At 43.0% G+C, this 16,494-nt stretch overlaps 1 protein-coding gene across 2 annotated transcripts in view; it reads left to right on the top strand.

Annotated features, from left to right (window-relative positions):
* Positions 1–6,885: 6,885 nt before the first annotated feature.
* The window catches only part of DNAJC6 (DnaJ heat shock protein family (Hsp40) member C6), a 144,100-nt gene continuing 134,491 nt past the window's right edge, over positions 6,886–16,494 (top strand). The window contains exon 1 of one of the 2 annotated variants that reach the window (XM_032427024.1): positions 6,886–7,072. In XM_032427024.1, coding sequence (XP_032282915.1) covers positions 6,958–7,072 — 115 coding nt within the window. In that variant the 5' untranslated portion in view covers positions 6,886–6,957. Of the gene's footprint in view, positions 7,073–10,621; positions 16,291–16,494 lie in introns of those variants that run through there. The other variant, XM_032427043.1, reaches the window with a different exon arrangement.

The following is a 16,494-nucleotide window of genomic DNA, read 5'->3' as shown; positions in this document are numbered from 1 at the left end:
CGCCATCTGCCATGACAAGTCTGCATCTCAGGTGATGGATTCAATCCACCCTCATCCAGGCACAGATTTGGCAGAAAGTGAAGTCCAGAGGTTTTGTTCCCTTTAAAGTTCTGATATATTGAAAGTCAGTGCACCACTTGTTAATAAAACACTTGAAAGTAACTTATTAGATTATTATAGACAGAGTACTTTCACATGTTTTCATGGGATCTCCACATTCCAGGATAATTGGAATTACCTTGTTATGAACAGGGTAAAGCAAATATTATCCTCAATTTACAGATGATGAAAGTGAGGCTCAGACGAATTATGTGACTTTTGCAAGAGCACTAAAATGGCAAGTAAACTAGACTCAGTCCAGGTCTTTGAGCCCAAGCCTGGTGCTCTTTTCATATTACTCAGTGGGAGAGAAAAGCAGAAGATTTAGTTTGAGCACTGAAGGTGCTCAAAAAGGTTTCTTATGGTTTTAATCTGTGATATTATAGTTTTGCCCTTGAATGATTACCTCTATCTGTGCCCATTTCTCCATTTCATGGGCCTCTTGCAGAACCCCAATTTCCTGAGGGTAAGCTGATTGCTAATTAGGAGACCCTGGGCATTCACCTGCTGGTTGGGGTTATTCTTTGGCAGGTGGGGGCCCAGGCTAGCTTGTCCCTGAAGATGACCTCAAATACTTCTGCCCTCCTTGTACAGGCATGCCAGGTCCTCCCATTAAGAGCTAGAGCTTATGGCTCCTGTCTAGAACAGCTGAGCCTGTGACTGATTTGACTAATAGAATGTGCAGGAAGTACTTTTTGGGAACATTTGTGCCAAGGCATCTGGGGACTTTTCAGCCAAGTCTTTGAGAGAAGCCCAGCAGTTTCAGCTTCCTCCCTTTTGGAACTCAGCCACTGTCTTGTGAGGAAGTCCAAGCAACCATGTGGAGAAGAATCGAGGCTCTTGGCTGAGCACCCAGCTGACAGCCAGCACTATCTTGTTAGCTATGTGGGTGAGCCACCTGAGAAGCTGACTTTCAAGCCCTGAACAACCCCAGATGACATCATGTGGAACAGAAATGAGCTGTCCCCTTTGAGCTCTGCCCAAATTGCAAAATAAATGATTATTGTTGTTTTAAGCCATTAAGTTTTGGGGTGGTTTGTTATGCAGCAAAAGGTAATTGAAACTAATTTCTTAGAAACCCTGAAAACATTTTACACGAGCAGTTTCTCCTCCTCTCACACAAGGTCCCAAAATGTCATGGTTGGGAGGCTTTATGTAGGTATTGCTCCTTAAATCCTGACTATATCATAATGCTGTACACTTGGAGAATTTTAGACTGAAAAATAAGTTTAAGTGGAGACTGCCCTTGTTTCCTACACTAATAATAGTCCTATTAGCATGCCACTAGGGTAACGAGAAACACCACCATTAATTCTAATGGTTCCAAAGACACCTGAGATGCCTTTAGGTTAGGCAGTTTCATTGATATGCTGGAGCTTTCTGTGAGGGAGGATGGGGAACAAGACCTTTCCATTTCTCTCTATAGATACATACACACTACATTTATTCATTGCAAAAAAAAAAAAAAAAAGATGCCATTCTTTTAAAATCTGTCATTGACTCTCTAAATGGACACAGTATTATAATAAATTACCATTTATTTTGCCTGTTGGGTCCATTACATGTAATAATAAAACACTGCCACCCTCTGAGGTAGGTGCTGTTTGCTGTCTCCATCTTACAGATGGGGAAACTGAGACTTAGAGAAGCTGGGCAAGTTGGTAAGTGGCAGAGCTAGGATTCACATAGCTCTGCCTAGCTGGAGAGCCTAGGTTCTTTCTACCAGCCCCTTCTCCCCTTCACACATACACACACACACACACACACACACACACACATGTCTTGCATCACATTGACTTTGAGGACCGTCATTTTCATATTCCTGGATTTAGCTCTGTAAACACAATGACAGGAGTGGAATTCAAGGTTTATTTTCTTTCTGTTTTTTTTTTTCTTTTTTTTGTTTTTTGTTTTTTTCCTATGCCCAGTGATCCAGATGTACAAATAAGTGGGCTTGTTTTGCATTTTTGACATTTGAAAAGAAATTCCATGTTGCTAGTGCTCATGAATGTGCCTTAGGGCACTTGGGGTTTCTACTCAGAAGATCTTCTTTCAGGCTGCATTCTTTTCCCATGGACCCCAGGGACTGTGGGGAAGGCTCCCCACTGGATCTGCCTGGAGCAAGCTGTGACTGTGGGAGCCAGAGGCTTTTGGACTGGTTTCAGCTCTGAGCTGGAGGAGTGCCATGAAAGCACATGATGTTTGGACTAAAAGGGCAAGCCAAAGAATGTCTCTCTCATCCTGCCCTGGCCAGTGAAATCCAAGCAGTGAGCAAGTGGGTGGGTCCCTCCAAGTTGCTGCTTCAGTCCACTAGACATGCAAGGGCAATGGAAGAAAAAGATGAGTCTCTAAGCCAGGCCCACTGGGGCTGCTATCACTTAGCAAAATTCTAAAACCAGTTAGTGAGAGTCAGGACATACAGGGAAGGATGGTGGCAGATCCCAGAAGGAAACTTTTAGATCCTCTGGTTAAATCTCCTATACTAAAGGGAATGAGGGTGGTGGTGGTGATGAAAATGGTAAGCTAGGAGGACAAGGGACATAACCAATATTTTATAGACCATTTGGGTAACCAGGACTAGATTCCAGATGTCCTAACCCCAAGGCGAGATAGGAAGCCCCCAGGAGCAGAGGGCAACCTTAGTCTAGGGTATTAGTTGGTGGCACGTGGCCACTATTTCTGAGCAGCATTGTTAATTAGATCACTTGTTCTAGGGCCTATTTCTTCAGACTTTAGTCTGGATGCCATGGAGAATAAAGGTTGGTAGAGAAGAAAAGTCAGCTTATTGCTGATAGAGAACGCAAGGATACTCTCAATTTCTACTCTCTTCTCGGTCACTTCCACTTTCCTTCCTTATTTCAAATCTTCCAATTCTTCTGGATTAGAGAAAGAATAAAATAGGGCTGTCCTATGGTTACTTTTAGAGTGTCATTTCTCTAGACCACTAAGGGCTCATACCAAACAGGACCGTTAATTTAGCCTTCACTCACTGACCTGGGTCTCTGTGCTCCTGTCACCTTTTGAAGTCCTCCCCAACACCTACCAGATGTTCCTTGGCTTCCTACAGTGAGCCGGGAGTCATGACACGGTTGAGTGTAGCCATGAAGGCACAGATCTATGTTGAATCCTGGCCCAACTTTGTTTTAGATATTGGGACGAATTATACTAAATTGTAGATATGTAACTTTTTAAAAAAATTAAACTTCTTATTTAAAAAATGATTATAGATTCACATGCAGTTGTAAAAAATAAAACAGATCCCACAATCACTTTTACCCATTTTTACATAATGGGAACATTGTGCGAAACTATAGTCTAATATCAAAACCAGTATGTTGACATCAATGCAGTCAAGGTACAGAACAGTTCCATCACCACAGGATTCCTTGTGTTGCTCTTTTATAGGAACAACTTCCCCCTCCTTCCTGGCAACCTGTTCTCTATTTCTATAATTTTGCCATTTCAAGAAAGTTCTATAAATAGAATCATACAATATGAAACATTTTGGGATGGCTTTTTTTTAGTCAACATAATTCCCTGGATATTTATATAGTTTGGTGCCGATATCAGTAGTTTGTTACTTTTTATTGCTCAGTATTATTTTGTGGTGTGGAGGTACCACAGCTTGTTTAATCATTTGCCCATTAAAGGACATCTGGGTTGTTTCCCTTTTTGGCTATTAGGAATAGAACTGTTATGAACATTCGTGTATAGGGTTTTGTGTGAACATAAGTTTTCCTTATTTCTGGGATATGTACCCAAGAGTGAAATTGCTGGTCTTATAGTAGTTGTTTGTTTAGTTTTATAAGAAACTGATAAACTGTTTTCTAGAGTATCTGTACCATTTTACATTTCTACTAGCAATGTATGACTGATCTAGTTTCTCCCTCTACATCCTTGCCAACATTTGGTGTTGCCACTATATTTCATTTTAGCCTCCTGATAAGGTGCGTAGGGATATCTCATTGTGGTTTTAATTTGTATTTTCTTTTTTTTTTTTTAAGATTTTATTTATTTATTTGAGAGAGAGAGAGCACGTGAGGGGGGGGAGGGTCAGAGGGAGAAGCAGACTCCCTGCTGAGCAGGGAGCCCGATGTGGGACTCGATCCTGGGACTCCAGGATCATGACCTGAGCCGAAGGCAGTCGCTTAACCAACTGAGCCACCCAGGCGCCCTAATTTGTATTTTCTTAATGGTTAATGATGCTGCATATCTTTTCATGTGCTTATTTGCCATCTGTATATCTCCTTTAGTGAAATATCTGTTCATGTCATTTGTACATTTTCTAATTGGATTTTTTAAATGTTGAGTTTTGAGAATTCTTTATTTATTATAAATACTAGTCCTTTGTTGGATGTGTGGTTTGCAAGTAGTTTTGCACAGTCTGTAGCCTGTCTTTTCATCCTCTTAACAGGGTCTTTCACAGACCAAAAGTACTTAATTTTGATAAGGTAATTTATCAATTTTTCCTCTTATGGATCATGCTTTTAGCAACATGTCTAAGAATTCTTTGCATAGCTGTAGATCCTAGAGGACTTTATCCTATTTTTTTATAACTTTTATAATTTTACATTTTATATTTAAGTCTGTAATCTATTTGAGTTGATTTTTGTATAAAGTGTGAGGTTTAGGTTGAGGTTCATTTTTTTGGCCAATGGGTGTCCAATTGTTCTAGCATCACTTGTTGAAAGAGCTATCTTTCCTCCATTGGATTGCTTTCACACCATTGTCAAAAATCACTTGGGCACATTTATTTGGGTCTATTTCTGGGTTCTTTATTCTGTTTCATTTACCTATATGTCTATCCCTCTGTCAACACCACATTGTTTTGATAACTATAGAGTGATATCAGGTAGAATGATTCTTGCCACTTTATTTTCTTTTTCTATGGAACTTAGAACTTGTGTTTTTTACCATTTTACTTGGGAATAAATTTCAAACTTACAGAAAAGTTGCAAAAATAACAATAGTATGAAACATACCCATGTACTCTTTATCCAGATTCACCAATTATTTACATTTTGCTGCATTTGCTTTATCACTTGCCCCCCCAAACATATATTTGATACTTTTTTTTTCTAAATCATTTAAAGCTAAGTTGAATTCATCATGGCCCTTTATTCCTAAATACCTTAATGTGTATTTCTTAAAAATACGGATATTTTCTTACATAACCACAATATACTTATCAACTCCAATAAATTTATCATTGGTGAACACTTTTACCTAATCTACTATTCATATTTCAATTTTTTTTGAAAGTTGGCCCAGTAATGTCCTTTAGAGTTTTAAAAAAGCCTCCAACACTGGGTCCAGTCTAGGGTCTGGTATTAGATTTATAGATTTAGTTGCCATGTCTATTTAGCCTCCTTTAGATTTTTTTTTTTTTAATTGACAGAGAGAGAGCACACAAGCAGGGGGAGCAGCAAGCAGAGGGAGAGGGAGCCCGAAGATGGGGAGGGGGGGCTCGATCCCGGGACCCTGGAATCATGACCTAAGCCTGACTGAGCCACCCAGGTGCCCCTCTTTAGCCTTCTTTAATCTAGAACATCTCCACAGCCTTTCTTCATCTTTTATTACATTGACACTTTTGAAGAATACTGAACCATCCCCACCCCCACTTTTAAAGTGCAGTCCTCATTTCGGGTTTATCTTAGATTTCCCTATGATTAGATTCAGGTTGTGCATTTGTGGCCAAAATATTACAAAGCTGATGTGTTTTTCTCTAGTGTAACACATCTGGAGGCATTACATTTCATCTGCCTCCATTTTAATTTTGATCACCAGGTGAAGCAATTGTATGATATTTGTTTGGGCCTTAAAAAATGGCAATTTCATGATCCCACTGAACATATAAACTTTATTAAGGTTTTATATGTGTAACTTGCCCTCTCTGATGCTGTTTTTTTTTTTTTTCACCTGTTAAGTGTGGATTAATAATTTCTCTCCCATGAGTATCATTGGGAGGGTTAAATAAGGTAATGTATGTAAAATCTGACACATAAAAAGCACCCAATAAATATTGGCTACACTTACTGCAGCCAGCAAGTGTTAAGGGATCTTGGTTTGGATCTTCCTCTCAGACACTCCAAATTACAAGCTAAATCACGACAGAGACAAAGTGGTGGGGGCAGGGGCAGCCTCAGCTCTGTCATTTCGGGTTCCTCAACGGGAAGATGGGAAAATGCCTCCCACCCCACGGGGTGCTGTGAGGTTTAATGGCATGTATGTAAAAGTGCCTGGACCTAGACTGGGTTCTCAAAAAATCATTAGTGATTCATAAGTTGTTGTATGAGGCGAGTAGGAGTATCTGTCAGACTTAACAATTTAAAAAAAATATATAATGTGGGATCATTCTGAGACAATAGCGAGGTATGAAAAAATATGGTTAGAGCCCAGAACTTGGGAACTGTCACCATTTAGCAGCTATGGGCAGATGACTTCACCTCTCGGAGCTTCAATTTTACCATTTGGAATTTGGGGATAAAAATCAGTGCACTTCCCCGGGGATTCCGGTGTTAATTAATGATGCCTAGCAGTACCTGGCACTCCATCGCCGTCTTCTGATCGAAGGACGGGGGACTAAAGCGTTCACCTACACAGCTGCCTGGCGCTCCGGGGCTTCGTGAGGGGGCGCCTCGCGGCAGTGTCCACGCCTCGGCCGGCCGCACCCCGCGGGCTGGGCGCGAGCAGCCAGCCCCCCCACCCCCACCCCCGGCCGCAAGCTCCTCCCCCGGCGGCCGCGTCCACCCCGGCGACCGCGCGGCACCTGCAGACGCGCGGCGGCCGGGGAAGCGCGAAGCCACCCTCGGGCGGCGGCGGCGGCGGCGGCGGCGGGGGAGGGGCGCGGGCGCACAGATGGGAGCAACTGAGAAGGGCGGCAAGAAGAGCCGGAGGCTGTTTTCTTCTCTGCGGCCGTGGAAGGCGACCCGGCGGCTGTGGAGGACGCGCTCGGCTCCCAAGGCGGCGCAGGGTGAGTGTGGCCGCGGCGGGGGGACCTGTTACCGCGCGCGGCCGCCTAGGACTGGACTGCAGGGGCGGGGGGCCGCGGTGGCTCCCGCAGCCGGGGGCGGCCTCTCAGGCCCACCTCTCGGCCCCGGGGACCTGAGGGCGGGGGCGGCGCGGCCTGGATGTCCGGGCTGGCCCGGGCGACCCTCCACCCTGACGCTCGGCCCCTGTGACAAACCCAATCCCCCAAGCTCTCGCGGGGCTGCTCACCGAAGTGCGGGGGCCGGTCTCGGCACTGTCTCCTTTCTCCTTCCACCCCTTCACCCCTTAAGCATCTCTCGTTGGGCCAGGTGGTTGCAGCTTATTTCCTGCAAAAGCCCGTCTGTGCTTTTGACTCTGGACAGAAGGAATTCAGGCTGCCTCCGGGACCCAGTCTACTCAGGTTTGCGTCCCGCCCAACACCTGGCCGGTTGCCTGCAATGCAGTAGTCATTGGGGCGAATCAATCTGGACCCAAGGCTACCTTCAGGGTCTTCCCCTTCTGGACCCACCCCCTTTCCAACCTGTCTGCAGTGATTCCCTGTTATCTCCTAAGCTCTAGTCACAGTAAACTACTTACCAAACACAGTACACCCTGTTCCCACCATGGCCTTAACTCACATTTATTTAATCACAGATTCACTCCATTCATTCCTTCCACAATTTGTATTGAGCTCTTCCCGTGTGCCAGGGCCTGGAGTGAACAAGGTAGGCAAGGCCCAGCTCATGGCACTTCTAGAGGGGGAAACAGACATTACACAAATAAGATAGGTAAACATCCCCATTACAGATTGCTATGTGTGCTGGGAAGGAATCACATAGTGTCCTGGGAGAGGAAAAAAGGCAGAGGCGCCCTGGCTTGCACAGCAGATGGACAGGGAAGACCTCTCTGAGGCAATGTGATTTAAACCAAGACTAGAAGACTGAGTAGGAGTTACTCCAGCATGGAGCCTGGGGAGAGCATTCCTGCCAGAGACAATAACAAGTGGAAAAGGTTCCCCGTGTGCCTGAGCTTAGCAAGGGGAAAGTGAGGGAGGCAGGGCCTGGATCCAGGTCTAGGTAGGACATGACGAGGAGGAGTTTGGATTTTATTTCTAATGTGAGCTGGAAAGCTACTGAAGTGTTCTCAGCAAGGGCATGACATGATCTGCTAGCTCACTGCCTTGTGTGTATTTGCAGTGGCCATGCCCTTGTCTCTCAGCCTACCCATCAGGGATGCGCAAATGCCATTTCCTCTGGGAAGCCTTTCCTGGGGTCTCTGCCACCTGTAACCTCTTTTTGAGTAGGGTATCTGTCACTGTTCATCTGGTATTATAGATTCCACGTGGGCGGGTTCATCTTTGCATCCCCTACCAGGCTATGTCCAGGCTGGGTACTTTCTAGATACCTGTTGGCTAGTGTGTGTGTGTGTCCTGTCTTGTCCTTTCCATCTGTTTCTGTCATCTGAGGATTCTTTTTCTGAGAGGCTGACATGCCTTGATTTCTAAAATGGCCGACCTGATCCAGGGCAGAAGCTACACTGCACCAGGGCCCTGTCATCGATACAGTCCTCACCCCCCGCCCTCCACCTCCACCACAGGATTGTTTTGAAGATTAAATGAATTGATGAGTTAAATGAGTTAATAATTGTAAAGTGCTGGCGCAGAGTAAACATTCTAAAACTAAATTTGACCCAATGCAAGAATTATCTTTTAAATATTTATTTATTGAGTTAGAAACAAGCTTTTCTATTGTTGATAGTTAGACTAAGGCTTGGTATTGTCATCTCACTGGCTTTCAAAGAATGTGTTATTACTTTTAGTCAATATATAATTAAATTCCTTCCCCGCTGCTGTTGAACTGTTGCTGAACCTTAGTAGGTCTGAAGGCTAACCACCCTTTTACTTTAGCTTGCCTGAGGAGTTGAATAGAAGGGTCACTGCAACAAGTATTCCTTGAGTGATAATTACATGCAGAATGTAATTCCTGGTGTTGCGTGAATGTTTACAAAAGAGGACTAACTAGATATTTCTACCATAGTAAAATGGGTTAGAGTAAGTCTCCTGGTTCAATAGTTTTTAAAGCCAGGTCTATACTGTGCATATAGTTGTCCTCTCCTCTCTTCTCTGTTTCTGTCCTAGAGGTCACCCATGGCTTCTTGGAACCCACTGCCATACCACATCTCTTTTTTCTTTCTTTCTTTCTTCCTTTTTTAAAAGATTTTATTTATTTATTTGTTAGAGAGAGAGAGACTGCACAAGCAGTGGGAACGGCAGGCAGAGGGAGAAGAAGGCTCTCTGCTGAGCAAGGAGCTGGATGTGGGGCTTGATCCCAGGACTCTGGGATCATGACCTGAGTCAAAGGCAGATGCTTAACTGACTGAGCCACCCAGGCATCCCCACACCTCTTTTTTCTTAAGTAGAATCATGATTGATCACTATTTCTCTACTTCCCCTACTCCCATACAACCTGGGGTAAGGCCATTATAATGTCTTATGTTATATGGTACATTACAGTTTATAGAATAGGTCAACTACAAGATCTTGTTTCAATCTTAACAGCACCCTTGAAGGAGGGAGGGCAGATGGTGTTTATTTCTCCCATTTTATAGATGAGGAAGGTGAAGCAAGAGACAGAGTGACTTGCAGGAGGTCATTATAACTGATGGAGTGGCAGACTCAGGCCTGATTGCCCATATAGCATTCTTTCTGCCACATCTCCCTGCACAAAATAAACATGTTCCAAAATCTATACTCATGGAGAGAAGTAAAATTAATAAACATGATGCAATGAAAGAAATCCATATCTCCATTTTTTTTTAAAGGTGGCCTGAATTTCTCATAATGATGGGACATCATCTCATAAGTGATAGACACCAATCTGGGCATCTAGAATCATGTGCTTTGGTGCCAGACTCTGATTTGAATCTGTCATTAGTAAGTGGCACAGTAATAAGCTGTGATCTTGGGCAAGGTGCTAAATCTTTCTAAAACTCAGTTATATGTCATATATAAAATAGAGATGATAATTCCTATGTCACAATGTTACTGTGATGATTAAATGAGTTAATGTATATAAAGTGCCTGGTACACAGTAGTGTACAAGGTGGTAGTTATTATTTTTATTAATATTAGTCCAGATAGTGTACCATATGATCACATCCCAACAATGGTTAGTCACAGGGCTGGAAAGCTCAGTAACCTATGGGAATAAAACATGGTTGGGAAGCTCCTTAGGGGCAGCTGTTCCTTCTGTACTAACCAGAAGGTCTTTCACACCATCCTTTTTGTTCCCACCTTTTTTTTTTTTTCCACCAGGAGGCTGCAAGTGAGAAGTAGTTTAGCTTTTGGGGACTCTTGGCATCTTTTCAGCCTAAAACCCTGTCCTGAATATAGCAGACATTCAATAAATATGTTTGTAATGAAAAGATCCTTTAGGAGATCCTATCTATCTATCTATCTAGACAAGAGCCTATATATATATATATATATATATATATTTATATATTATATATATATATAGCCAAAGAAAATGCATCTGAAATTTACTATATGATCACTTGTGACTGTAAGTAGGATAAATACTTAGAAGGACAATTACTGGGTTAAAAGGTATATGCTTTTTTAATTTGGAAAAATAGCTGACCTCCATTCATTTGTGCTAATCTAGTTCCTACCAGGAGTGTGTGCGATTATGGATTCCTTACATCCTTGCCAATATTGAGTACTGTCAGACTTTTTAATGCTTGCCAATTTCATGGGTGTGAAATGGTACTGCATGGTTGTTTTATATTGAATTTCCTTAACAAATAATGAAGTGAAGATCTTTTCACATGACTATTGGCCATGTGTGAATAAGGCCTCTTCATGTCTTCCCCATTTTTTGTTTTAACTTGATGCTTTGTCTTTTTCTTATCCACTTACAGTTCTTTAAGTACTCTGGATACTAATAATTTGTTGGCTTATATGTCCGAACAATTTTAAAAAATATACCTAAGCATGCAAGCTATTCCAAATGGGAATATGAACAAGCTGTGCCCAATGGAAATTAACACCCCAAATGCTTCCAACCTTTCTAGAGAACTGTATTTTAGACAAATATCAAAGCTTTTAGGTTATAGAGAAGGGAGTGAACAGTTGATGGAAGTATTTTGTAAGAAGTAGGTCTTGAAACAGTGGTAGAAAACTGGCCCCGAGTTTCTCCCACCAGAAATTACCTGCCCGAAATCCTGCTGGGGCAAAGAACCCTTTCCTGAGCTGCAATATTCCCTGGAAAGACAGAGACTGGAACTTGAGCCAGTCTCCATCAGCAGATGGTGCTTTCCAGGACAAGTTACTTGGAGAGGAGGACAGGTGATCTGCGGTTTAATCCTTCACTGCCATTTCTAACCATATACCCCTAAAAACAAATCACATTGAATGGAAATAATGATTACTACCGAGGGATATTAGAAAGATCAAATGAGATCATAAATATGAAAGACCTCTGTAAATATAAGGATATTTGCTAGGCTTTGCGAAGTAACCAACCCTATGTCAGAGTGGGAAAAACTCATTGACCTACGATCTTTAGGCCCTATTCCCTACCATCTCTTCTGCATACAGGTGCATAATTGTCCAACAGTAGTTCTCCAGGTGTGGTCTCTAGACTAGCAGTATCAACCTCTCCTGGAACTTGTTAGAAATGCAGTGTTGGCCCCCACCTCACAGCTACCAAATCAGAAACTCTGGAGATAGGGTCCAGCAATCTGTCTTAACAAGCCTTGCTGTAATTCTGATGTATGCTAACGTTTGAGAACCACTGGCCTAGCTGGATGTGCGAAGGCTTTAAAGTCAGCAAATGTGTGTTCTAAAATGTTAACTCTCTCATTTGCCAGCTTATGGCATGAGCAAGTTACTAGGTCCCTCTTCTGTAAAAGGAAGATGGTATCACCTCCCTCACAATGTTGTTTTGAGAACAAAGTATCCTAGCTATGCTACTTTTTAGCTGTGTATCCTTTGGCAAGTCACTTCTCCTCCTTTCTGCCTCATTTTTCTCATCTAAAAAAGGTGGAATGGCAAGAGTTATCGTGTATGCACTGTTTACTCTGTACCAGCCACTGGCCAGACCTGTGCATATTTTTATTTCATTTCATTCTGACAATAACCTTGTTTTGCCATCTGTTTTACCAATGAGAAAATTGAAGCACAGAGAGGTTAAGTAACATTTCCAAAGTTACACAACTGGTAAACTGGGATTCAAACCCAGGCAGGGTGCTGTGAAAGCCTTTGCTTTCAACACAATGCTTAGCAAGTAAGTTCTCAATAAATGTCTGAAGATGATGATAAGAAGAGTGCCTGGTACAGAGTAGATGCTCCATATATCAGTTCCCTTCCCTTTGCCTTGTAGTGTGGCTTCATGGGAACCTCTGCAGCTTTTCTTATAGTCATGCTGCCCTCCTGTGTGGTGACCCTCCTTACTAACCTTCCTTCACCCCCAGGCAGCAATTTTTCTCTATTCATCTCGGTTATGGCCGCTCAGATGCTCTGAGCAAACCATCCAGAGGCTTGGTGGGCTGGAGGAAGACGAAGTGAAGCCACCCTGCTGTCACCACCTCAGCATGTTTTGGGAATGAATGTCTCAGCTAGAAGAGGGTCAGGGCTAGTCACTGAAAGGTCATTAGGTCTGCCTAATTTGGGACATAGCCTTCAAGCCTCTTTTGCTCTCAAATTTCCAAAAGAATGTAAAAGCTCTTTTTTGCTCAGTTTTTCTTCAGTGTAAAATTTACAGCTGGGAAGTTGAACCCACAATATTAACAACAGCATTTTTTCTTTCATTTTTGTTTTACAAGGACAATAAAAAGCCTTATTCTTTTTCAATTCAGGGTTTCACTCATTGTTCTTGAAAATTCTATTTGGTTTTGCTTTCAAGATGGCCTCCCTTACTGGGCATGACTCACTGGTCTAGTGACTCAGAAGTGGCATCAAACAAGACAAGGACTGTGCAGAGCTGTGAAAGGACTTGGTGGCCAGCGGAGCCTGTTTGAGCTTTCGCTAAACCCAGCTATTGACATAGGGCATCATTTCCCTTAATGGGTGTTTACAGAGGTCCTTGATACCAGTTTCTTTGAAGTGTGGGGTTTGTCAGAGACACTGCTTTATTTTGGAAAGCTCCAAGGCTTGAGCCCTGGTCCCTCGACTGGATGGGGCCTTGAGGTTTACTGTGGGGCAAGACAAGACTTCTGAGAATTCACCTGACCCTGCTTGGAATAGCCCCAGAACCAGAGATCTAAGGCTTTTGTAAATATTGTAGCAGGAGGGAAAGTAAAGGCTCTTTTTATTTGAAGAGGACTTCAAACCTCTTTCCACTTAATTAAAAAAAAACAACAACCAGTCAATTAAGGATGGATAGAGATGAACACATATGTGATAAAGCAAATAGCAAAATGTAGTCAAAGATGATCGCCATGCAACACTTCCAACTTTCCATATGTGTGAAACTTTTCAAAGTACAATGTTGGGTAAAATGTAGGTTCCCCTAGAAATGACCACACTCTCGAAAACAGCTGGCTTCCTTTTTAATATAAATGGCAGCCCATTTCCTACTTCCTCACTCCTCCCAGACTTAGTCTTTTTTTCCTGGGAAGCCTCCTTGATTAAAGCTCACCTCCTGGAGCGAGGCTGGCAAGGGGGAGCTACTCCTTTATGCCAAGGCCCGTATGTTCTTTCGGATGTGTAACTCTCACAGCAGCCCTACCAGCTAGTTACTATTTTCTGTAGAAGGTGCAGAGGGGTAAACTTGACCCAGGTCACAAGGTAGTAATATTAGTCTTACAGCATTTATGGAAGCCTCACTTTATGTGTCAGGCTTTGTGCCATGTACTTTACATGTATTAACTCGTTTGAGCCTCACCCAACCCTAGGAGGTAGGTTCCATTATTGTCTTCATCTTACAGAGCAGGAAATACAGACATAGAGAGGTGTAGGAGAGGGTCCCAGCTTACTTTAGGGGCCAGGACATAGCAGAGCCCATGTTCAAACCATCTATCCTGCTTTATGGACCCTGCCCTACTATTCAAACCCAGGCCTTGGCATTCCTCTACCTAATCAGTAAATCAGCATACCTCGTAGGAACCTCTTGCCCTGAAGCCACAGGCTTCTTGAGGACAGAATGCTTTCTTCAGCACTGTGTCATTCCCAGTGTTCAGAGCAGTGCCTGGCACAATGAATATTTATTGAATGAAAGAGTGCACAAACGGTGGCTTCTTACCACCTACTTCTCTCCCCTCTCTGCCCCCAAAGTGCTCCTAACTGGGCACATTTTGACCGTCCTGGACTTGGTCCTTGGAGATGGAGATGCCTGTTTCTTTGATGTGGTCTATGCACCAACATGGCTCATTTGGTGGCCAGCAAGGAGTTCCAATGAAGGCAGATTTTCCTCACCGGTCTTAAGTTATCAAAGAAAAGCATAAAGGTATTACCCCCCTGCCAAGGAAAGATGGGAACAAAAAGCAGTACTTAACATTTCCCAAAACTTTCAGGGAGTCTTTCAATTGTGGCAGCTAGAAATCAACTCCAGGACCCCTAGTGGCTGTGGCAAGCTTTCCCTCTACAGCTGTATTTGACTCTTGGGCTACAGTAATGACCAGGTGAACACTAGCAATTAGTTCTCTTCAATGTGCCCATGTATGCTGATAATTATACCTTGCATTTATATAGGGCTTAGTTTGCAAAGTACCACATCTATTCTCCCTTTTGATCTTCTGAAAGGCCGGGCACATACACAGGGCAGATATGATTAGCCCCACTTTATGGATGAGGAAACTGGTGCCAGAGAGGTTGTCACCTACCCTGCACCACTCAGTTAATAGTGGTAGAGATAGGTCTTCAACCCTCTTATCTCAACTCCTACTCCAGCAGATTTTCCATGTCAGTATTGCATTTAACCCCGCAATTTCTGGGGATGAGAGCAACAGGTAGGTGTATTTCTTGTTGTTGCTCTTCTTACAACTTAGTGAGGTCCTTGATTGGGTCAGTTAATCTTTTTGGATATCAGTTTACCCATGTATAATGGGGAATAAACACCCCTTATCACCTAGAGCAGAGGAGGTTGTGAGGAGTCAGCACTTAAAGAACAACATCTGAGTGAAGATATTTGGAAGGGACTATGATGCCTCTGACCCATTTTTCATAAAATAAATTAAAGGTCACTTCCTCTGGCCACGCTAAGATGGCATGTCTGTTACGTCGTTACCACGCTTCATTTTTCCTCATGGCATTTATTGCCATTTACTGTATGTTTACGTTTGTTTGTTTATTATCTGTCTGGATACACTCACCGAAATGTAATAGCCACAAGAGCAGGATTTGGTCTGTTTTCTGCACTCTTGAATCCCTAACAGATGGAATTCTACCTGGTACAAATAAACATTTGTTCAATGAAGGGATGAAGGAATGAATCTGAGCTATGTAATGATTGAAAGTAAGCCAGAATTGGATGATTGAAAGATTTGCTTGAATTTTCCTTGCCCTCTAAGAGAGGGCTCTCATGGTCTGGCTTCCTCATGCCCACTTCTGGCTCAGCCTTGAGAATCAACTTATGCCTGGATGAAATGGGTTCAGTAATCCATGTCCATGCAGCAGACACGGGTCACCGTATGCCTCTGTACTGTAACAGCCTGGGAGCAGCTTGAGGAGTGGGACTGGTCCTCTTCACTGTTGTATCCCCACTACTTAGCATGGAGCCTGGGCCACAGAGAGGTAAAAGAAATATTTGTTGAATGAATGAATATGAAAAAGAACACAAAGCATGGGTCTCTTAATTCCCTCCAAAATTAAGGTCTCCGTTTGAGAATAAGCTTGTCACATGGCACAGACATTCCCCTTTCAACCTGAACCTAATCTCTACAGAGCTGAGGAGGCACTAAACAGTTGGTTCCCTAATCTAAGAGAAGGAAAGGCAAGCCTAGACTCCAGATCCAGTTCCATGCCATGTTTTGGAATTTGTGTTTACGTCGGCCTTCATCCCCATCCTTTCTGCTCCAGCATAAGCAAAATTATCACCCTGCACACTGACTTGCATGCAATTATCAGAGCTCGGGTGCTCCTCCGTTGAGGGACTTCGCCCCTGAGACCGCTGACTCTCTGTGAATGACAAATCAAAAGTCAGGTTTGCAGAATCAGCCGGACTTTCCTGCTCATTTGCAGCACAGGGAGGAAAGAGAGAATGAAAGATTCTGAAAATAAAGGTAAGGGGCCAGCTGCAGAGGGGAGGCTAAAAGATGCTAGGGATGAAATGTCACTCCACAGATATGCTTAGTTTGTATTAATGGCTGACTTTAGATTACTGTGTATATATATATTTAAAATTCTAGTTACATAATAAACATGACTCTTTTTTTTTTTTAAATGACTGGCTTCTGGTTTCCAAAGATTGTGTCATTTAATTTTCC

The sequence above is a fragment of the Phoca vitulina genome, unplaced genomic scaffold (assembly GCF_004348235.1).
Source record: "Phoca vitulina isolate PV1807 unplaced genomic scaffold, GSC_HSeal_1.0 scaffold2, whole genome shotgun sequence".
NCBI lineage: Eukaryota > Metazoa > Chordata > Mammalia > Carnivora > Phocidae > Phoca > Phoca vitulina.
Note: the sequence above shows the minus strand (reverse complement) of the source record. Positions and strands in the feature narration are given on the sequence as shown.